Below are 21,229 nucleotides of genomic sequence, written 5' to 3' on the forward strand. Positions count from 1 at the left end.
CTGTCACCGTGCTGTCTCACGATAATGCTATTTCTTTTCCCCACGGCGGACTCAGCTTTTGTGTGAGATACCTAATTCTCCCTTCCCCGACTCCTCCCGCTCCCCATCCACGCCCCTTCCTCATGATTCGGAAAGGCATTCCTCATCCCCATCCCATTCCGCACCTTGTCCTCGCTCTCCACGACCTTCAGCGGCAAATCCTTCCCCACGCCAAACAGCACGAAGAACGCCCACTTCCACCGAAACGGATTAATCACAATGGTGAAAATGAACCAGTATATCAGCTCAGAGTATGTGAAGAAGTCGAAAGCGCCGCCTGGCGCTTTCGCCTTGATCCATCGCGTCATGTCGATCCAGCGCTTCATCCACCATGTGCGTGGGCGCGCGAGCGGGTCCACGAGATACATGAGCAAAAAGCGCGTGTAGATGCCGATATGGTAGTTTCCCACTGTACCGATGGCGTTGACGTAAGTGCAGTTGTTGGCGCAGATATCGGGATGTTCCGGGGGAAACACCTGGAGGTACCAATTTGGTGGATCGTATGGGGGTTCAAAGACTTCGCTGGGGAGGAATTTGAGGCTTGGGCGCTGGTACCCGGTTGCCATGATGACGATGTCGGCTTCGATGAGTTTCTCGGTTCCGGGACCGTTCTTAGGGACGCCCTGGGCACGTCTGTTGAAGCGGATGCCGGCACCGGAGGAATCGTACCCGAGGATGTCGCCACGCAGCCAGGACGCTTTGCCGCTGCGGACGAGGTCGAGGACATCGTCATTGACCATGGGGGTTTCGGTGAAGATGCCTTTTCCTGAGCTTTTAGGGGGCGAGATGTCGTAGAGGTCACGGTAGAAGAAGAGGCGCAGGATGTTCTCGGGGATCCATGAGAAGATTGTTTCGGAGCCGAAGATGTTGAGGGCGAGGAGCGAGTCGATGAGCGGATTACGTGGGATGATCCATTTCTCCGAGCGCGCGAGCACGTATGTGTGTTCGGCCTCCTCTGCGGCGACGAATTCTAGTGCTTCGACTGCGGAGGCCCCGCCACCTATGATGGCCACTTTTTTTCCCTTGGCCGACTTTCCGTCTAATTGGCTCGAGTGGTATATCTCGCCCTTGAAGTTCTCCTGGCCGGGCAGCGTGGGCATTTTGGGGTCGCCGCACGTTCCTATCGCGGCGATGACGCCGTCGAAGCGGCCGTACGATGGGTCGTTGATGATCCAACGCCCTAGCGGGTCTTTGTATACCTTGTCGACGCGCATGTTGAAGGTTGTTTTTGATTCGAGGCCGTAGCGGTGCCAGAGGTCGGTGATTTGGGAGACGATTTGTTGGCGGTCGGGATAGCCTTTCTTCCATTTTACGGAGGGATGGAAGCGGTACATAATGGAGTGGATTTGGAGCCCCGAGGTGTTGTTGACTTTCTGTAGACGAAGGTTAATTTGTAAGCGTGGATGCTAGAGGATAAAGGTGATCGCACGCTCCATATGCCGCCGAGGTGCTCTTTGGGTCCGGCTTCGAAGATGCGGCAGTCGAAGCCATGGCCGACGCAATGCGAGGCTGCGGAGACGCCGGTGAGACCAGCACCGATGATAGCGATCTTGGGACGCTTGAGGTCTGTGTGGAGAGGCGGAGGAGTGGGCGAGAGGAGACGATCAAGGACCCATTGAAAGATCTGGTAGAGGAAGAGGATCGGGTTGGTGACGAGTTGTTGGAGGAAGTGTTCGAGACCCATTGTTGCCAATTGAGCCTGCTATGGCATGAGGGGGCAAAGAGAAATGGATTGAAGGGAATTAGGAGGATTTATGGGGAGCCGGAGGTTTGCGGAGCAAGGAGCCGTGTCCTGCATGTGCGTTTCGCGGATTACCCACTCTGATGTCATGGTGTTGTAGTTTCAGGAACGCGAAGCTAGCGAACGTTAGCATGTGAAAGCCGCCCGGCCACCGTCCCTTGCCTTTTCGAACTGTTCAGCTGGCGCTGATACAAATACACGTCGCGTCCGATAAGATATTCATCGCCGCGTCGAATCCCGCCCGCGCCGAGTCTTATATAGAGGTAGTGTTCGTGCAGATTGTGCAGCTCGACTGGCTTTCAACGGGCTATGCCCGACTGGCGCCTATCATCGGGCATAAACAGCATCTGCAAGCTGCCCGCTATGGCAGGAAATGCATCGTATGACTGCTGTGACGGCATGTGAAAGAAGGAGCAGAAGTTGGGATTCCCGTGCGAGAATTGAAGCTGTCACGGGTGGAAGACGCGTCTCTGGGAACCCCTGTCAATCAAGCGAAGAAGCTTGGGCCATGCGCTAAACTTAGCTCCGACCTCCGCACTCCCGCTCGACACGACCTCCGACTCCACCATTCCACATCCTTCACCTTCGCTAGTTTCGACATGGCTCAGGGTCTGGAGGCGCAATTCTGTAATGAGGTCAATATAGCACTCCGCAACCGCGACGCGAATAAGCTGCACTCTATCCTGGTCCTGGAGCCGCCCTTTCAGCCAATCTATGTGCAACTCATCGCGTCACTTCGAGAGCACTTCCCAGCGGAGGCCGAGCAATCAGAGGAAAGACTGCAACATCTTGTACGAAGCACTGTGACGGAGACAGGCGACAGCGAAGATGAAGAAGGCCGGCCCGTGCAGAGCTGGGGTCCGATGGTGTTGTTTCTGGCTGGGTGGATGGCTTTCATCCGCGACCTAAATATCGAGAACCTGTTGACCACGTACGAGGGGCTGAGCGAGCTCCAACAGTAAGCATCCCACTCTGTGGATGAACCAGTGTCTTTTCTTTCATGCTCATAGAGGCACAGGAAAGCTAACGGAGCCCTCCAACATCCCACGAAAGGAATACTCGTCCTACCAACTCTCATCGGCTACGCCAAGGTCTTTGCGCGCGTAGCAATAGGCTTGGACAGGCGCCCCGAACTCATCCAGCATCTAACGGCTGCCACAGTCACCGACGAAGGTCGGCGCGAATCCCTTCCTGAGAAGGCTGCCAATGTCGTCAGGAATGGCTTTATCACGTGTCTCAACGACAGAAACACCGCGCCCGGCGGTATCAAGGATGGGAAACCCGATGGCAAAAAGGTTGGCGTCTACAAGATGGCTAATGTGTGCCTGAAGATACTCTTCCAAGCGGACAAGCTCGAGAGCTGCATGACCATTTTCCACAATATCATGAGCTACTCGCCACCTATCCACTACTACCCGGCTTCCGAACGCGTCACGTATCTGTACTATTTGGGTCGATTCTATTTCACTTCAACAGACTATTTCAAGGCTCAGCTTTGTCTACAGAAAGCCTACGACGACTGCGCAGTCGGTGCGAGTTGCGTGAAGCAACGTCGAATCATACTCATATATCTCGTTACTGCGAACCTGATGTTGGGCCGGTTTCCTACCCAGGAGATATACTCGCGGCCGGAAGCCAACGGACTGAAACGCATCTTCTTCCCGATTACGGAGGCTATCCGGAAAGGCGATCTGGAATCCTTCCGTCGGATAACAAATCTCGATCTATCACACCCAAGCGCCGCTTGGCTGTCCGATTACCGACTCTTCTATCAAATCGGAAACTACTGCGAGGTCCTCGTATGGCGCTCACTTTTCCGCAGAGTCTTCCTTCTCACTGGCCAGCAAGGCACATCGGAGAAATCAGCTCCAACGCTGGATTTGAATGACGTTCTCGCTGCGTTCCTCTACTTCGAGAAACGCTCATACATGACCCCAGCAATGGCGAAAGCAGATAGCGGTCCTGGCCGACGCCACATAACCTTTGTGTTGCAGGACTTCACACCAAGAGCGAGTTATGTCGACCCAGATTTCGACGGCACCGACCTACAGCCAACCCTCCTTCTGCCAGACATCGATGAGATTGAGTGCATTTGTGGGTCTCTTATTAGCCAAGGATTCTTGAACGGATATATAAGTCACAAGTCGAAGAGGTTCGCGATTCAAGGCACAAGAAGAGCTGGGAGTGCATTGAAAGCCGGCTTTCCGAATGTGTGGGAGGTCGTGAAGCAAAAGAACCTAGAGAATAATAAGGATAAGGTGCTCGGGTGGGTGACGGAGGCACAGAGCCAGAGTGGGGGACAGGTCGTTCGGCTTGCTGGCGCGAGACCTGCAGGGTCGTAAGAGGAGCTTATACCACGTACACGAGCTACCATATGACAATCTTTGCCTCGAACCACGGAGCAGTCGGGGGTTAGAGCAGGTCACAACTAATAATGAGTTTGGAAGTCCCGCGGATCCTATCGAGAATGGGGACGCTGATACAAAGATGCGAGATTCGTGGCGACAGCACGATGTATCCGTAGGGCGACTTTCTAATCCAAATTGAGAAGCCTTTCAGAGCACAAAAACAACGGTGCTATTTCGACTCCGTTTCCAACGCAGCCCAATGTTCCGATGTGGTCTCCGATCGTTGAGCTCCAAGTCTTGTCTAGGCCCTGATACCGCTCCATTAACACGGGAGACTCTAAGGCGGCACGAGTGCGATGTGACTGACCTCCAATAGGTGGTTCCGATGTGGTGAGGCGCGGTACTTGCGAATGCAATGTCTGAAGAAAGGGCCTATACATGGGACGATGACGACGACGATTACACCTAGGAGGCCGAACAGGGCTTCCTTCGACCAGGAACGATCGCGTATCGATAATCCCATATTGTCAGATGGAGTTATTGTACCTGAAAAGCGGCATATCAACTCGACGATTTGGAATAGTGGCGGCAAGCCGGTCATGGAAGGGCGTTCTCCATACCATTGAAGCTCTGTGGTGGCATGCTTGCTGGTGAGCAACCGATCGCCACTGGACTTTTTCGTGGCGCCCCTCGGAAAATGGATGGAAACTCTTGTGGTCTTCAGAGCACGCTAAGTAGCCGGGCATGCCTGAGAGATTGTCCGGGTATAAGTGAACAGTACCAGAAGTCTGCAAGCGAGGAATTGACCGAGATGCTGCCTGGACGCCTGGGCTTGAGGGAGGAGGTAAATATATATATGGTAAGAGCAATCATGTGGCGCTTGAGTGCTCGGACATTCTCGAAATCCATACATCTCTGTACACGGAAATGTAAGCGACACGGGGGACGCCTATGTGAATCAACGTTGGATATTAAGTAAGGTCACTTCTCTGCGCCACATGGTAACGACGGCCGCTTCCGAGCTGTCGGGAACCCCAGCGGGCCGAAGACAAATCAGATAACGAAACACCTTCACGTCGACCGGTGAGCATACCCCTGCGTGCGTGAGACTTACCTAGGTATCGAGCACCAGCCCGCGCCAAACCCAGCCTTCAAGCCCAGCCTATCATACATGGCTGCACGTCAAAATGACGCTAACGGGTGCCCCTGGGCTCGTTAAATATAACCTAACAGCCATTGCATTCCATAGGCTCGCGTGCCTGAGGTAGCATATCATCACCGCGGCGAGGAGCCATAGCTAGGTTAGTCGGAAGGGAAGACACGCCGCAGTCTTCTTTATTTCCGCTCGAACACCTGAAGATCTTTATAGGCACGCTGACTCGCGGCCGTGATTTAGGTCGCGACTGGCAAGAGGATGAAGGGGTTATTCGACATACAGTTTTATCCCTTGCATTTTCTATTTCATACCGCATTTCTACGTCTAATCCCTGCACTTCATTCGAGAAGATTCCAGGAAGAGTCAAACGTCGATTTTGGCTCTTTAGGCGCAAACAAGCCAAGAATACCGGAGGCTCGAGGACGGCATGGCGCAGAGGAGGGATCACTCTCTCAAGGAAATGCAACGAAGTCTAACAAGGTGTGTACACCTTGAATTGCTGCGAGGGTATCTTTCTTTACATTACATAGTTTCGGCTGCGGGTTTCAACCCACCAATACCACGGCCGTACTTCGACTTCGCTTCCTCTTTCGCCAAAGAACGACCCGAACGATTAGCGAGCTCTAAGTCGCCATGCCCTTCTATGCCCCAGCTATCTATTAGGGGGGATGGTGTAGGCAGTCCGTGAATACGGCTAGGGTATACTTACTATAGGCTTTGTTACTGTTACTATACGTTAGTTTAAATCTAGCTCTTCTTATGCTTTTATCTTTACGCTGTACAGTTTTAAAGCATTTTGAACAAAGGCAAGAGTATACTAGATTAATATAGTAAGCAATAGCAACTTCTATGTTTTTGTCTAGGTATAGTAATGAATTCAAGGATTAAAGGTAGTATGCACCCAAGCTGGGGCATTACATCCCGCTTGGCGTAGCGGGACTTTTGCTCTCCGTTGGTAAAGTGCCAACCAGAGCAACAATTGCGAGCCACTGACGAATCATATAGACGCTATTCCACACTGGGCGCTCGGAGGCCAGACCGGGTCCACCCTATCAGCGGTTCAGAAGTCGGTGATACGGACAGTGGCTCCTTAGAGCTCACAAAGAGATCCGAGCATCTTAAAACAGAAGTGCGCACCCGCACCAGACGGTGTCAGCTATTCCCCGTACAGGCTGACTGGTTGATTTTCTCTCTTTCTACGGTCACCAACCTATTCAGGTGTATAGGTTGATGGAGCTCCCAATGTTGAACCGTCATGTACGAAGTTCCTGAACCATCTCGCTTCCACGCCCCTTAATCCACGCGTACATTTCTGTCGTCGTTGAGAAATTCAGGACAGCTATCCCCGGCCTCGGAACCTTCGAATGACGTCGATCTGAAGCGCATAGATCTGCTGTTGTTGAAGCCTGACCGCCATCATGCACATACCATGAATCAATTGTATGGGCCCCGGTGGATAGTGGGAGAATAGGATCCTTATCCCCTGAGCGATTTCGGGCCCATCGTGCCCACCATCTTCAGCATACCTGACTTATCCAGACTCTTTTCAAGGTCACCGCGATGATCTGTATCGCGACCGCAACGAAGATGGCGACGAGGTTGAGTTTTGCCTCCTTCAACCAACCAGTATTAGGTGAAGATCGGAACTGACTAGACGTAACTACGGAGGGTCAATCTGGCTTCATGCATATGAGATTGCTCCTCACAGTCGGACAATCCAGATTCCATCCGCTGGACGATATGGTGGATCGGACACTTTAGCGGGTGTATTCGTTCGAAAAGTAACTTATCCTGTTCCGCCGCTGAGCAGTGCCTTAGTGAGGAATGGCCAGATTGCTGGACTGTAATCGCAGGACAGCAATTCAATTCGATGAGTATTGGCATACGCAAAGTCATATGGAGCACCGGTAAGGGGAGGTTCTTGTTTATGACCGTTGGGAACTTACCCTTGCTCTCTAACTGCGCTTCGAGTAGGTGCGAGGATGGCTGCAGCGTCAAGGTGTGAGCCAATCACAGTCAGCCGCCTTTGGCTCAGCCTGGTGCAGAGCCAGTAAGTCGGTAATTCTCCGCGTCCTTCATTCGCAAGGCCCATCCTTTCTATCAGTGCGCGACTTTTTCAAAAGACGCCCAGAAATTACCAGAAGGCGATGAATCGTAAAGTTTCGAGGCACAAATCCGTTTCATAGTTTGCTTGCATACTTTCTGTTCCCGTATCTGGGCTTCGGCAAGTGTAGTACGGCAGAAGCGATCGCGACGACCCTAAGAAGGAGTGGCGGTGGCGGAGTATAGGAACGCACAGGACATAACACTTACGATGTGTAGACTTCCGCCGCAATCCGTACTCCAAGTTTGCCCAACGCCCTCCTACGCCTTTAAACTTGCACCAAAAGGAAAGCGGCCTCTCATCTGCGGTCCGTGGACGTAGGTGGGCATGCATTGTCTGCGCCGATTCGCTTCATTGGAAGCGCGCATACTCTATGGATCTGTGGTGGACCGCAACATCAGCCGTTACGGCCTTCTATCATTTGCTGTTAGCGGATATATAAGGCGTCATAACTGAAAGAGCAGAAGGATTGGATCCTTTTGCTCCGGATATTTGTGTTGGCGTATCATCAAAGCTTGGGGTGGAAAATCGTCGCAAACCTGATTCATCCGCGGCATTCTTAGACCCATTCGTAGACTGGATAGTGCTTCTTGAAAGAGCGATTTGCGAGCGGCTGGCACAAGCTCTTTTTCGTCCGACAATAGGTAACCAGCCCACTAAGATCGAACCTTGAGCGGTTGACACACCAAGTAAACTGAATGTGTGAGGATTGTAGCATTGACAACCCTAAGATACGCTAGCCTGCTACCATAGAAGCACGAAAGGAATCTGTACCTAAGAGGAAGTGACCTTTCAACTGCTGCAGCAATAGCTTTTGGCCGCTGTTGTCTTGCCTAAAGTCTGGCGGATGCGCTCCGTAAAGTCGGGACCAAACATACCGAGCCGTGACCAGCTATACCTCTTCGCATGCCGCTTTTCACAAGGATGGCACAAAGTCCCTAAAATTGGACAGCAGATGCGTTGCTCAAAGCCCCCGGGCATGATATGTGCTCAGGCTGAATCGCTTGTCGGCTGGGAAATGCAACGGCGTGCCGCTCCGGAATCCTTGGGCTCCTGCACGGGATGAATGCGCCCAATCGCGGCGCCCCGCCCGCCCGACTCTGACCGGTCGTGATTAACTCAGCACCATAGGTCAATGGGCGCACGAGATCGCGCATATCACCATGCAGTGAAGGACGCCAGGCTGACGAACCACAATCGCGCTCCCACAAGGCTGAACCTTTGGTCCAACTGCCAGCTCATACGGCATGCATGCCCCGCATCATTGAATGGAGTGACAACTCACTGAAGTTGAGCCTCATCTTTTCGCGCGCCCACAAAGCGAGTTTAAATATGGGTGGGAGGGAAGCCGTAGTTGGAGGGAGTATCGCTTCCGTTCCTTCTTCCATTGAGCGGAATTGAGTCATGTCGGTCAGCGATAATACGACGCTTCCCGGGGCGAGGGACAATGAGGGTTCATATCAGCATCTAGATGGTCATGCTTATGGGAAAGGGGACCTACCTGTGAACTCATACGATAAGTCGTAGGCATCCCACGAACTCCCCTCCTAACCCTTCATCGCGCTCACCATAAATATAGGCCTTATACCGATAGCGAGATCATCTCGCTCGATGTCGGACCAACCCAGACCCGTTACCGCCTCCACCGCGCCATCCTCTCGCAGAGCCCCGAGCTCGATGCGAAGCCGGCTTTGAAGCTGTGGGGCGAGAAGACGAACGACACGATCTCGCTTCCAGAGCTCGACGAAACCACTGCACACACCCTCGTACACTACCTGTACACTGGGAGGTACCAGGCTCTACAGTCACATGGGCCAGGCGAAAAGGGTGCAGTCCCCAATTACAAGGATGGCGCGTGCGTGTACTGCGCGGCCATCCGCTACAAGCTGCCCGGATTGGCGGAGCTAGCAAAGGAAAAGATCACCTCGCTTGGCGAGGACCTGACTATCCTGGATATTCTCCGTGTGTCGCGCGAACATGCATTCCCACTTCTACCGGAGGACGAAGCGTGGTTCCCGGCATACCTCGAAGGCGCGATCCACGGAGCGGTAACCGAAGACCCTGAGCTTTTCACGAGAGACGAGTTCGTAGATCAGATCGAAGGCGACCGCAAGTTCCGCCAGGTTGTCATGAAGGCGATCTTGAAATCGCGGGCCCCAGCGGTGTCTAGTCCACCCTCGTCCGCCGTTCCCATGTCGGTGACGGCGGCGGTGGAGGAGGAGGTGAAACTTCCCATCCACGATGAGGCAAAGGAGTCAGACATATCAGGATCGGAGCCAATGCCTTCTGTTCGAGATGACCACCCACCAAATCCAACTGTGTCATCGGAAGAACCACCGCTCGTCAACGCAACCGTCCCCGCAGAGAGCGTGAAGCTAGAAGAGATTGAGCCCACCACTGAACCCGTAGAAGCACCCGAACCGTTCACTGACGAGCTCGGATTCGGCAACAGCAAGACGTACCAAAAGATGGGAAAGAAGGCCGACAATACAGTGCTAGAGAATAGTGTGGTCGCAGATGCTGCTACCAAGCCATCGGCATCTCCCTCCAACACCTTCGATGTAGCTATCAGGCCCGCCCATACGCGATCCGATTCCGTCATGCAAGTTGAGCAGACAGTTTCTGCTCCGGTCAAGGAGGAGAATATCATTGCTTCCCCTAGTACTATTACAGAAGGAGCGAATGCTGCTGCTGCTTCCGCTATCGCGGCCGAAGAAACAAAGACCGCCGCTTCTCCCGAGCCCGCCGATATCGATCCGGTTATTGTGGATGGCACATCTGGTAATGTGGCGGCGTCGAAGAAGAGCAGGAAGAAGAAGAAGAAAAGCGCCAGTGCCGGTGCTGCTAGCTGAATGATGGAACCTTGACGAAACTTACGATGGCGTTTACGGATCCGGAAAATTATATTGACGGTCGTTTCTATGGGAGAGAAGGCACAACTGGGTTGGCATGGGAAGGTATTGGTAGATATATAGGAATTATTTTATTCCCGTTGTGCATTTCGTCGTCTCCCGAGTGAACACTGAGTTGTGTCTCCCGTGAAAAAGTCGGCTTGATACACCCTTAGGAGTCCAATCCCAGATATCGCAGATCTCTCATCCTGATCCTGATATGGCTGAGATCACAAAGGCCGCACCAAACCAACATTTGACGGACTGGTGCGAAGCGTGATGCGTCTACGCCAACGTCCGCTGAGCCAGGTGCAATAGACAGGGGTAAGCGTTGAGACAGCGTGTCACGCTTTACCTTATCTAGTATAGTGCGGACCTGTTTCCTTGACTGGTCTCTGATTGACGAAACTCAAGCTCAACCCCAGCCTCCTGAGGTTTCTGCAAGCCTAGGAACAGCCAGTGGAAGATGGTTCATATCGAGGAAGACTCACCCTCGCTTGATGAGCACCTCACTCTTAGGACGATTCAAAGAGCGCAGCTGGCCACCGCCTTGCTCCGAACTGAACTCGAGGCCATCTACACTGTAACTAGCACATGTAGGTACATTGAAACTGCATGACCTCATTTCCAACGCTACATTTGGACCTAAACCATTCCGGCCTCTTCTCAAATGATAGCATGGCATCGAGCCCCTTGGCGCTTCTCCAAAGCCTAGCGCGGACGCCTTCCTCATGTCAAAATCGAGCTCGGCACGCCTGCAGAAGGGCGGAATATTGGATTCGCTGTTTCCGGCGAACTCTTTCGATAGCTGCAACGTCCCAACTAGTGAAGCCGTAAGAATGGGGTTGTGAGGGCGCATTTCGGAAGGCATCCGAATTCAAGTCTACATCGGGATCTGTATGAAGATCATTATCCGCTGACTGTAAATAAATCCGACGGGCATTATACCTTAAGTAACCTGCGGGCGACTCCGGTATTCCTCCCATAAGACGCTCATGATCGTATAGACAACCATCACGAGAACCTCCACGAGACTAGAGGTAGCTTCATATGACCAAGGTGATGAAGACTCTGAATCCATAAATGTAAGTTCCGATCTTCGTCACTAGGTAATTGAAACTCATACTCTTGCTTACCTGTCACCACTGCCGTCGAACTAAGACTGAACCTGATTTCTGCAGGTAATTACGAGATTGTGAATGACTACAAGACATCGGCCGAACCTCCGCTTGAGCAATGAGTTCTAGGTTCTAGAGTAGAGAACGAAGCATATTATATCCCGCAGTGGCGTTTTAAATGAGTTAGTACTAATAAGGTATCGATCTGGCAGCGGTTGACAGGCGTTCCTTCGACAGGGGCGGAATTTTTACAGGCTCTTCACATCCTCCTTACGCAATAGCGCGTTTGGTTGCGCTAATTGGCGGAGGTCTACTTATGCTTAGGTACGCCTACTCGGAAAGCTAGCCAAAGGAAGCGCGCTTCAGGGTTGAGGAGTGTCGATGAGGGAGACCGCTTCGCGCGGTGATATAATAGAGGGCATTCCCTTCAGATTCACGTATTTAGAGGAAAACACAGCTTAATGAAGCTAGGAAGAACAAATGTAGAAGAAACCTAAGACTCAGGAAGGATTACATCCTGATCTATTTGCAGAGAGTGGCTACCCGCGCAGTTCAGATACTGGGAAAATCCAACCAGGCACCTATCTTCAATCATAGAGGAAGAGATTCCAAGCGTAGTATGAGACTAAAGTGAGCGAGGGATGTGATGGGCTTCTAATTGCTCGAATACCCCGTGCTTACCGGCAAACGGGCTAACTCGAATCTCCGGATCGCGTTTCTAACACTGGCCGCCTAAAGGTCGTACAGTTCCAAGAAAGTCGATGTTCAATGTACGATCTTTTCCCCGAGTTGGAGCTGAGGAAATGTGGATGCGTCGTATATGCAAACCCCTCACCGGTTGAAGTAATTCTCGTAAATCCCAACCTGTCGGTAGCAACCAACCTTTACCCATCAATGACGTAGCATTCTTGCTAATACCTTTAAGCCAGTATTTATTCTTCTACTTTTTCGTTCCTGGCTAACGAAGCTTCATGTTCGATAAGAAATCATGAACTGGCGAATGCACTGGGACACAGCCCCCTCCAACATCAACACGAAACGAGTTATCCGATTGCTCTTTTGCTTCGCTCTTCTTGACCTCATTAATGCCTGCCTCATTAATTCGTATGGGAATCCTCTGGTCGCGGCATCTTCAACACTATATACTCGACAGTATAACGAGTCGTTAGAGGCTCGAGCCGAGGAAATCTTGAAGGATACTCCACTTATTGGTAGGGTACCTATGGCATACGCCCTCCACTGGCCTGCTAATCGTGGTTTACAGATGGGCACAGTAAGTTATCATTTATCGGACGACAGTAGTCTCCGTTTGAGTGACTGACATTGTTCTGCAGACGACCTTGCCTACTTCCTTAGATGGGCGCACAGCAACCACATTTACCTAGACAACTTCACCGTCCCGTGGGAAAGTGGCGAGCTGGGCGGCGAAGTCGACCTGTATCGGCTCCGCAAAGGCCGCGTGGGTGGTACGTTTTGGTCGATCTACGTCGACTGCCCGAAAGGCAACTACACGCCTGAGTACTTCGCGCAAGGCTAGTCCTTCCCTTCTTCTAGTAGAAATCCTTCACACTAACCGCCGATACAGCCTTGGACGAGACCGACGCCGCCATCGATGTAATCCAAAGAATCCAAGCAGCATATCCCACTGCTTTCGGTCGACCAGAGAGCAGCTCCGATGCGCTCTCCATCTTCCAATCCGGTCGCATCATTTCGCCCCTAGGCCTAGAAGGCCTCCACATGCTCGGCGACTCCTTTGCCAAACTACGCGACTACCATGCCCGGGGCGTGCGCTACGCAACACTGACGCACAACTGCCACAACATCTACGCAGACTCCGCCATGACCGACACGCCGAACGGCACAGTGCAAGCAACGCCTAAATGGGGAGGAGTCAGCGCGATAGGTCAAAAGCTCGTCCTTGAAATGAACAGGCTAGGGATTCTCGTCGACCTGAGCCATACGTCGGCAGATACGATGCGTAGCGTGCTGGGAGGGCAGTCTGATCGGAACGGTAACGTGACGAATGGGACGACACCGAGATGGGAGGGTAGTGTTGCGCCCCCGATTTTCAGCCACAGTAGTGCGTTTGGATTATGCCCGCATCCGCGTAATGTCCCAGACGATGTGCTGTACTTGGTAAAGGCCCGCGGCGGCATCGTTATGGTAACGTTTTGGGCGGATTTTATCAGCTGTCGGTGGCCGGATGGAGTGCCAGTGGAGGGCCAACTGCCGGAGAGCTACCCACCAAACGTGACGATTGCTCAGGTCGTTCGGCATATGCGGTATATTGGAGATCTCATCGGTTACGATCATGTGGGTATTGGAAGCGATTTTGACGGCACTCCATTTGCGTTGATGGGTTTGGACGACGTCTCAAAATTCCCTAACCTCGTCATGGAGATGTTGAGGCAGGGGATTGAGGATGACGACGTGAGGAAGATTGTGGGTGGGAACCTTTTGCGGGTTTGGAAGGTGGTGGATAGTGTTGCTACTGCGATGCAGGTTGACGGCACGCTTCCCGCGGAGGATGACTTGGTCTGGCTCCCGAATCCATGGGAGGGGTTCTAGGTATAAGGACGAGAAGTGGAAGGGGCATTGACAGACTCGAAATATGTCGATGTGACGTTATGCTATGTCAAATCTGCTACCTTTATCCATCAGGGTTCGGTCTGAAGTGGAGCTCCCGGTCGAAGTTGACATCGTGGCGTAGTTTGAGATCGATCACTATGCCGTGGGTTTCGAGTGCGAGCAGCGACTGTTTCGTTATTGGTGGAAATCGCGTACCGTGACGTTGACCGATCGTGGTAGAGTGAGGAGACGCAGTGAAGGTATGGGTCGATTCGTGTCCCTCCATTTTACACCCCAAAACACGTCAACGATATCCCGCTCGCCTCCTCAGACGTAGGAGAGACGTATATGCATCCTGCTGATGCTTCCGAGCCGCGCGTATGTCGACCCATTCGAGAGTGGCCGGAGAGAAGCGCGGAGATGATCCGAGTTCTACATCTACACCGGCATTAGCGTTTATGTCGTGTCTGACAATGAGCACAGCTTACCTAGTGTTTGCGCCTTAGCCCACCACCATCTCTTGGGATTCCATTGCAGCTTGTGTAGCCTGCAACATTTCCAAGCAAGACTGATGCTGGAAAAATTCACCATACAGAAGATGGCTAGTAGACTGAAGACTGCTTCTTTCGACCATGGAGAAGATGATAGGTGGGTACCATTCGAAGTACCTATCAGAATTAGCCTTCGTAGAGTTCTAGGGAATTTCAGGATGCATACCGGTGGTCGTCATCGGCAAGAATTAACGCAGGACAATTCCGTAATGAGCAGAAGGTGAACAAGAGTGGAAAAGAATAAAGAAGCGTGAGGTTGTTGGGCAGAACTTAAGGCTAAAAGCGTGTTGGGAAAAATGTAAGACAGATGTAGAAGTGAATTAAGAGGCAGTCAGGAGGCAATTGGGGAGCAGCCAGTAGGCCCGGGAGGTGCAGCTAGTAGGCCCCGACCGCGGCTTCGATAAGGCGGTCTACAGTAAGGGCCTGCGCCGTGTGTGGGGCCGTAAGCGAGTGGGCGGGAGTGGTTGATCAACGTCGACTCCCGCTTGGCGGAAGATTTAGCGGCCTGATGAGGTGATCCGAACGGTGGAACGTAGTGGAATGCTAGCTGGAACCGGTTTTGCCTTACTGGCAATTAACCCTCAAGAGAAACCGACCTGCAGCGTCCTGCTCTAACGGATCCAAGAGAGCTTGACGGCATCACAAACTCCCATTAGGAGGAGCTGCCTGTGCTGCCGCTCGAAACGTGAGCGACGTGGCCCTCGAACACACCTCATGCACATCACAGCTCGCGGTGCATGGCTGTTAATCACTTTGTTTTTCTTCCTTCTTTCGCCAGACAACTGCGGCCGATGTTCTAAAGGATGCAGACGTATGGTTACGTTGAATACAGAGGGCTTCTGGCTTGGATAATCAGACTAGACCAGCAGTTGCAGGTCTTGCTATACCTGTGCGATGAAAGATACCATGAAATAATCCGGATGCGCAATGCAAGATTGCTGCCCATCCGAATACTTTGATTTGCGTAGTTCGATGCGATCGTAGTGACAATGTGCAGGGTTGTGGCTGTGGACTGATTCTTCCAAAGCCCCGGCCACAGGATGTGACGTCTCGATAATCCGCCTTGTGCCTCGCCTGCGGGCTGCACCGCGCATCTAGCTGCATAGAAATGGCGGGAGCTGCAGCTGCAGCTCCATAGCTTCCGCGTGTTAACGCTCCGGGAAAGAATGCACGATTGGTCGGAGGTACGCGTAGCTGCTGAGACCCGCTCCTTTTGCTTTTCGTCAAGCCGGCTGCTTAGCAAGGGCCGCATGAGGATTCGCGTAACCTAGGGTGGCGGTTCTTTCCACCGGATCGTGGGCCTAGGCGAGTTGATGATCGCTCCAACAGGTGTCTTTCGCTCCGTAGGAAAACGGCCTTGACCTCGTAACGATCAGCTGAAGGCTCCGTTGCTGACCCATCAATATAATGTCCAGGATGCTCACAAAATATTGGAATACTGGCATCGACGCTCTTAAAGTTGCCATATTCGAGATTCTAGTGCACTGACGTCCGGACTTTGGGTCTTAGAGGTGCAATACCGGTGCGCCGGGGCTATGACAAATATCATCAATTGAACTACCTACAAACTTCGTTCAGCTCGACGGCTCCAAAGTGCCAAACATGACCATTGGAGGCGCGAGACCTAGGTACCCAGCCGACCCTCCCAGCGGACGGGTTGTGACGGAATGGTCCTGCATCCAAGAGCTAACAACCTTAAAACATTATCGACCTCTAAATAGCACCATATGTCCATCTCTTACGCCCCATGAAGGGAGAATCCCCGCTCGATAAGGATATAAGCGATGCCTGGTGTTGGGTATAAACATGAAGCGCTAAAAAAGTGACGGGCTGCATCCAAGACGGACAAACTCCGTAGTATGTTGTCGGAGCGAGCCCAAAAGCAGAAGTGAAGGATATAGGAGAATAAGGAGATTAACCCCGAATACCCGGCCACCGAAGGGAGGAAATATCACAAAGGAAAAATAGGCCATGACCATTCCTCATGAAAAAAAACATTACAATGCCTGGCCCGGAACTGGTTTCCTAGACGGCATTGGCATATTGACGTTGGGATTCATGCGGCTTGGGCCAGGCGGTGAAGCGCGGCGCGCCATGACCTGGCTCGCGGAGTTCGATCGCGGACGACCCATTTGCGGGGGAGGGGCCATTTGAGGGCCGCCTCCGTAGGGGCCCGGCGACATTGAGCGAGGAGGTCCGGCGTAGGGCGCGTTGCTATTCGATCGGGCACGTCCTTGAGGCGGAGACATTTGGCGCGGTCCGGGGCTCATAGAGCGGGGACCGGGAGACATGCGACCATTGGCGGGGGAAAGTGATGGCGGGTGAGGAGAGCTGCGGCCACTCGCTGGAGAGTGCGGACGTGGCTGAGGAACTCCTCCTGGGCCCATTTGGGGAGCCACTGGCGGTCCTCGCGCACGAGGTCCTGGTGGTCCTTGTCGAGGTGGTCCCTGGCGAGGCTTGACCGGGTGCTTGGAAAGGCAGGTTCGTGGGACAACACCTTGTTGCGATCGATCCATGCGGACGCAGAGAGCCCATCCGTCGTCGTATTCATGAAGCATGCGAACCAACTGCCCAGCGCGAAGCTCGAGCTCGTCTTGCATGGAAGGCTTGAAATCCAGTTGGACGCGGTGGACATTGTTAGGAGCAGGGGCTGGTCCGTTGGTGGGTCCGCCAGCGACAGCAACAGGAGGAGGTCCGGTAGGTGCAGGACCAGGAGAGGCAGGAATATCTTCAGTCCAAGCGGGGCTAGGCGGTACGCTGTCAAAGTTGGATTTGATGCTCGGTGGGGCAGGAAGGGGTGCAGAGTGTGGTGCGGCTTCAGCCGCCGCGATTGCTTTAGCAGGATTGGCGAAGTCTGTGCTGGGGGCTGAAGAATGGACGGCGATTGAAGGTGTAGCAGGAGCAGAAGCCTGGGGAGTTTCAATGGCAGCGCGGTTGGAGAAGGGGTCCTGTAGAGGGCGGTTTGAAGGCGGTTGCGGGTCGTTGAAAGGATTGGCAGTAGCACCAGCAGCATTAGCGGCTCCAGGTCGTTCCCAAGAGCTGCTTGGTCGATCAGGCGAAGGTGCGCGTTCTCCTGAACGAGCAGCAGGAGCGGCGGCGGCGGCAACACCGAGCAAGTTTCCACTGCTCTTGCGGTTCGGGAAGGACGGATCAAATTGCGTAACCGGGCGAAGGCTGAGACGAGGCGCGGTAGACATGGTGCGGGCTGTCCTAATGCTAGGAGCAGCTTCGACCTGTGGGGGCGGAGGCGGAGGAGCAGCATTGTGCATGGCGGCCTTCTCGTCGACCAATTTTTGCTGGGCGAGCTGCTTCTTCTTGCGGTGATAGATGAAGAGAACGGCACCAAGAAGTGCACCAATGGCGATCAGGATGCCGAATGCAAGACCAGCCTTGGCTCCACCGGACATGCCACTGCTTCCCGTGGCTTCAGCGGTTGCGCTAGGGGAGGAAGACACAGTGGCAGCTGCGAGGCCACCGACGACAGTGGAGCCTGCGAGGGGCGTGCTGATAACACGCGGCGATGAAGTCGCAATCATCAACGTGGACGCGGTGTGCTTGGGAGTTGATGTGGCTTTGGCAGTCTCCTCAGCTTCGTTTGATTTGGCCGTTGCAGACGGCTGCTTTGAGCTCGCTGCAGCTCGAGACGTCGGCTCTGGGTCATCTTCCGTCTGCGCCGGGGCGGTCGTCTTGACAGCTGGGGGTAACAGAGTCTTCGGGGCTTGCGTCACCCAAACTACGTCTCCAGTGTAGGTATTTGCCAGGGTAACGACAACGGTGGCCACCTGTTGCTGCTCCTCCTCTTCCTCCTGTTGGCGATGGCGCTGTCGGCGCACCAGGTGCGATAGCCCGTGCTGGTGAGCCATGACGCATAGATCGAGCGACTGAATGCGGCGCTGATCTCAAGCGGTCGAGGGAGCTCTGGAGTGCCTTCGTAGAGAATGCGACGGGACTTGAGCGGTGGTGCGATTAGGGTATTACTGCGTGATAGTTTACGACGGCAAGGCGGATATATACAGCGGCGATGACGATGGTCCAAGGGAGGTCGGGCTGCTGCGAGGAATGTGGCGGCGTTGGATCTGGCCTCGTTTCTGCGCGACTCTCTCGGAATGTGTGGATGTACGGTCGCAAGCTAAGCACTGAACATAAAGAGTGAATTAGGCGGGGGTGTGTAAAGAGTGAATTGCGAGGGCTGCGCTCGATGAACGAAGGGCGAACGACAGCCGGGTCGCGGGTGGGAAAGGCGAAGTGAAGCAGCTGGGGGGAGGGGGGAGGGCGGAGGGAAGAGGGCGGGTGGTGAGAGGGAAACGGAGGGTGTCCAGGTGGAGAGAGGAAACACGGCAGACGAGCAGCTGGGCCGTTTGGTTCGCGTGCCTGGCGGCCGAAGCGCCCACTGCAGGCCCGTGCGCCTGTTCATCATTTCGCCATTCACACTAGCTGCCGCTTGGCCTCAGGCACCGTCTCGTCGCCATTGGCTGTTTCATTTAATTTCCCGGCCTGCCAGATACGCCCTGCCTATTTTCAACCCGCGCATCTTGTTGCTGTCGACGAAGCCCTCATCGCGCTGCCCCTTATCGACGCTATCAGCCCGGCGACGCTGACGTCGGCCCTCCAGCGATCTGGAAAATAATGACACGACTTGTGCAAGCCACGGCTTCGACTGTTGATCTCGAGACGGGAGGAATTTACGAGTGGCTGATACGTGCTAGCTTTTCTTCATTCCACAGACCCGCCGCACAGCCGCATACGAGCTCGAGGCCGCGGGCAAATTGATTGCTGTCAGCGAGCCCGTGGACGGCTGCGTACCCTCAAACACACTAAAACTGCGAGCAATTCATAAGAAGAGCCGCCCGGGCTCATGTTGCCGGGCGGCCGAGTGGATTTGCTTTTGGCCCTGAAAGGGACCCCTAGCGCAGCTCGCAATCTCGAGCCTCGCTGTCATTTAAGAGCCGGCGGTGGCTGTGTTCTTTAATTCTTCTGTGCATCGACCCCACAGGAAGATCATATTGTTTTACCTACCATCTACAAGAGTGTTCGGGAACAAGTTGGTTCCAGTCCCTTGATGCCATGTACATTGACCAATCCGCATGCTGTGCTTCATAGAAATTTACGCTCCTGTGCTGTGGACACCGGAGAACATTACTTCTATAGACTGAAATGGAAAACGACCGTTGTGTTCCCTGCTGAGCACATCTGGCTTCCACGTAGAATATCTAATCGTGACGCTTATTACCATGTGTACCTGCACCGGCCCAAAACAACCCCCTCCCCACGATCTATCCCTATCCCGGCGCACACATTCCACACGCAAAAAAAGACGCAACTCATCACCACCACCGGCAAAAAGACATTGCCCACTATCAGAATCGAACTGATGACCTTATCATGGCTAAAGCAGCTACTAGTGATACGCTCTACCACTGAGCCAAGCGGGCCAGAGTGAAAAACTCCAGCTGCGGTGAAGCTATTGTTTGATTCACTTTCACCTCCCACAAATATATATACTTTTGTAAAAAGGGAAGGAGCGACCGGTGGCAAGGAAGGTGCGAAAGGTGGTGAATTTTTGGGATGTGCGGGGTAGGCGAGCCAATAGTGCGTGGTGCGCTGGCAGGCTAGTCGGAGCTGGTGCGCGAATACGAAGGTAGAGACAAAAGACTGTCTTGAAAATTAGACACCTAACGAACGACCCGCCAACACCATCTCTTGGGTAACCAGAGTAGTGTTTAACACGGGATGTCCTCCCACAGCGGATAATAGTTGCCGCTGGGATGTGAGATTGGGCTGGAAAGCATTCATCACGAAAGGATTCCTGTGCACGCTACTCTGCCCATACATGGATGCACCGTGATAGTACGTCTCTGTATAGTTCTTGAGCAAAGTCCAAACATTACGTTTAGGCGAGCTTCATCAAGGGCTCATGCTAAACACAACTTTATTTGACATAGAGTCAGGGGAAAGGAATCGCGGGCCTTTCCAACGCTCATATATCCTAAGTAAAACCCGGCACAGTGCCTTGCGCTTGCCTCCGCTCCCCGCCCCCTAGCAGACGTTCGCTGCTATCGCTCCTACCAACGACCCTCATTCCCTCTTCTAACTAGTCCGAACCGGTGTCTTCCCACAAGCTGGCACACCATCTATACACTTCGTCAATGATCAGCACATCATTCGACACCAGGCACCTCACCGTCACAGCTAGCATTAGTCCAATAGTCGCTGATCCAGCAGCTCCAACCCGGAACATAATACCACTTGGTATTCCCGTTGACGTTCTTGCCAGTCGACGAGCAGCGCACGCCGAAGTTGTCGGTGTAATAGACGGTGCGGACACGGTTCCCATTGAACTGGTCCGAGTCGCAGCCCTGTGGTCCGTTGACGTTGGGGTGGAACCAGCAGTACTTGTCGCGCGCCTCGAGGTGCTGGAGCGAGTGGGCCACCGGGTTAGGGGTAGTCATGGGATTGGCAAGAGCGAGGGGAAGGAGGGTATGTGCAAGGAGCTTCATGATGGGGTTTGCGTTCTGAACTCGGCTTAGTGGCTGGAAATCGAGCTTGAGGCCTGCGGAGAGAAACGACAGTGGCAATCGTCCTGCCTTTATAGTCGCTGTAGCGGCCCTTCTTGAGCCCTCTTTACCGACGATGAGCATCGTGTGGTATCGCCATGAGAAGTTCTGCTCAAAGCCAAGGAGAAATAAGCGCCGAAAAATATGTCGTCCAGACTC

At 53.4% G+C, this 21,229-nt stretch overlaps 7 protein-coding genes and 1 non-coding gene across 8 annotated transcripts; 3 read left to right on the forward strand and 5 right to left on the reverse strand.

Moving 5' to 3' along the window:
- Positions 1-71: 71 nt before the first annotated feature.
- BU26DRAFT_497512 (FAD/NAD(P)-binding domain-containing protein) lies at positions 72-2,203 on the reverse strand (the record flags this gene model as incomplete). Its single annotated transcript, XM_033826292.1, has 3 exons — positions 1,943-2,203; positions 1,469-1,896; positions 72-1,412 (listed from the first exon to the last, which is right to left on the reverse strand). Exons 2-3 carry the CDS (start codon positions 1,721-1,723, stop codon positions 72-74), a joined length of 1,596 nt encoding a protein of 531 aa, XP_033675580.1. The 5' UTR covers positions 1,724-1,896; positions 1,943-2,203.
- A 176-nt stretch (positions 2,204-2,379) lies between these two features.
- BU26DRAFT_442121 (uncharacterized protein) lies at positions 2,380-4,122 on the forward strand (the record flags this gene model as incomplete). Its single annotated transcript, XM_033824494.1, has 2 exons — positions 2,380-2,738; positions 2,799-4,122. The coding sequence occupies 2 exons, from the start codon at positions 2,380-2,382 to the stop codon at positions 4,120-4,122; spliced, it is 1,683 nt and encodes a 560-aa protein (XP_033675581.1).
- Positions 4,123-8,573: 4,451 nt separating this feature from the next.
- Positions 8,574-10,261, forward strand: BU26DRAFT_497518 (uncharacterized protein). Its single transcript, XM_033826293.1, has 2 exons — positions 8,574-8,911; positions 8,968-10,261. The coding sequence occupies exons 1-2, from the start codon at positions 8,793-8,795 to the stop codon at positions 10,238-10,240; spliced, it is 1,392 nt and encodes a 463-aa protein (XP_033675582.1). The 5' UTR covers positions 8,574-8,792; the 3' UTR covers positions 10,241-10,261.
- A 696-nt stretch (positions 10,262-10,957) lies between these two features.
- On the forward strand, positions 10,958-13,965 carry BU26DRAFT_535762 (microsomal dipeptidase precursor; the record flags this gene model as incomplete). The annotated part of the gene is made up of 5 exons (XM_033831305.1): positions 10,958-10,960; positions 11,118-11,252; positions 12,551-12,608; positions 12,732-12,883; positions 12,955-13,965. The coding sequence occupies 5 exons, from the start codon at positions 10,958-10,960 to the stop codon at positions 13,963-13,965; spliced, it is 1,359 nt and encodes a 452-aa protein (XP_033675583.1).
- Positions 13,966-14,006: 41 nt separating this feature from the next.
- On the reverse strand, positions 14,007-14,406 carry BU26DRAFT_202731 (uncharacterized protein). Its single transcript, XM_033820553.1, has one exon. It carries the CDS (start codon positions 14,249-14,251, stop codon positions 14,048-14,050), a length of 204 nt encoding a protein of 67 aa, XP_033675584.1. The 5' UTR covers positions 14,252-14,406; the 3' UTR covers positions 14,007-14,047.
- Positions 14,407-16,140: 1,734 nt separating this feature from the next.
- Positions 16,141-18,512, reverse strand: BU26DRAFT_202742 (uncharacterized protein). The gene has a single exon (XM_033820554.1). The coding sequence runs from the start codon at positions 18,377-18,379 to the stop codon at positions 16,514-16,516; it is 1,866 nt and encodes a 621-aa protein (XP_033675585.1). The 5' UTR covers positions 18,380-18,512; the 3' UTR covers positions 16,141-16,513.
- A 1,352-nt stretch (positions 18,513-19,864) lies between these two features.
- On the reverse strand, positions 19,865-19,948 carry BU26DRAFT_t68. Its single transcript has one exon. It is a non-coding gene; the product is annotated as a tRNA-Thr (tRNA).
- Positions 19,949-20,674: 726 nt separating this feature from the next.
- Positions 20,675-21,013, reverse strand: BU26DRAFT_556678 (uncharacterized protein; the record flags this gene model as incomplete). The annotated part of the gene is made up of 1 exon (XM_033832395.1): positions 20,675-21,013. The coding sequence occupies one exon, from the start codon at positions 21,011-21,013 to the stop codon at positions 20,675-20,677; it is 339 nt and encodes a 112-aa protein (XP_033675586.1).
- Between the last annotated feature and the right edge of the window lie 216 nt (positions 21,014-21,229).

This window comes from Trematosphaeria pertusa, assembly GCF_010094035.1.
Source record: "Trematosphaeria pertusa strain CBS 122368 unplaced genomic scaffold BU26scaffold_28, whole genome shotgun sequence".
Taxonomy (NCBI): Eukaryota; Fungi; Ascomycota; class Dothideomycetes; order Pleosporales; family Trematosphaeriaceae; genus Trematosphaeria; species Trematosphaeria pertusa.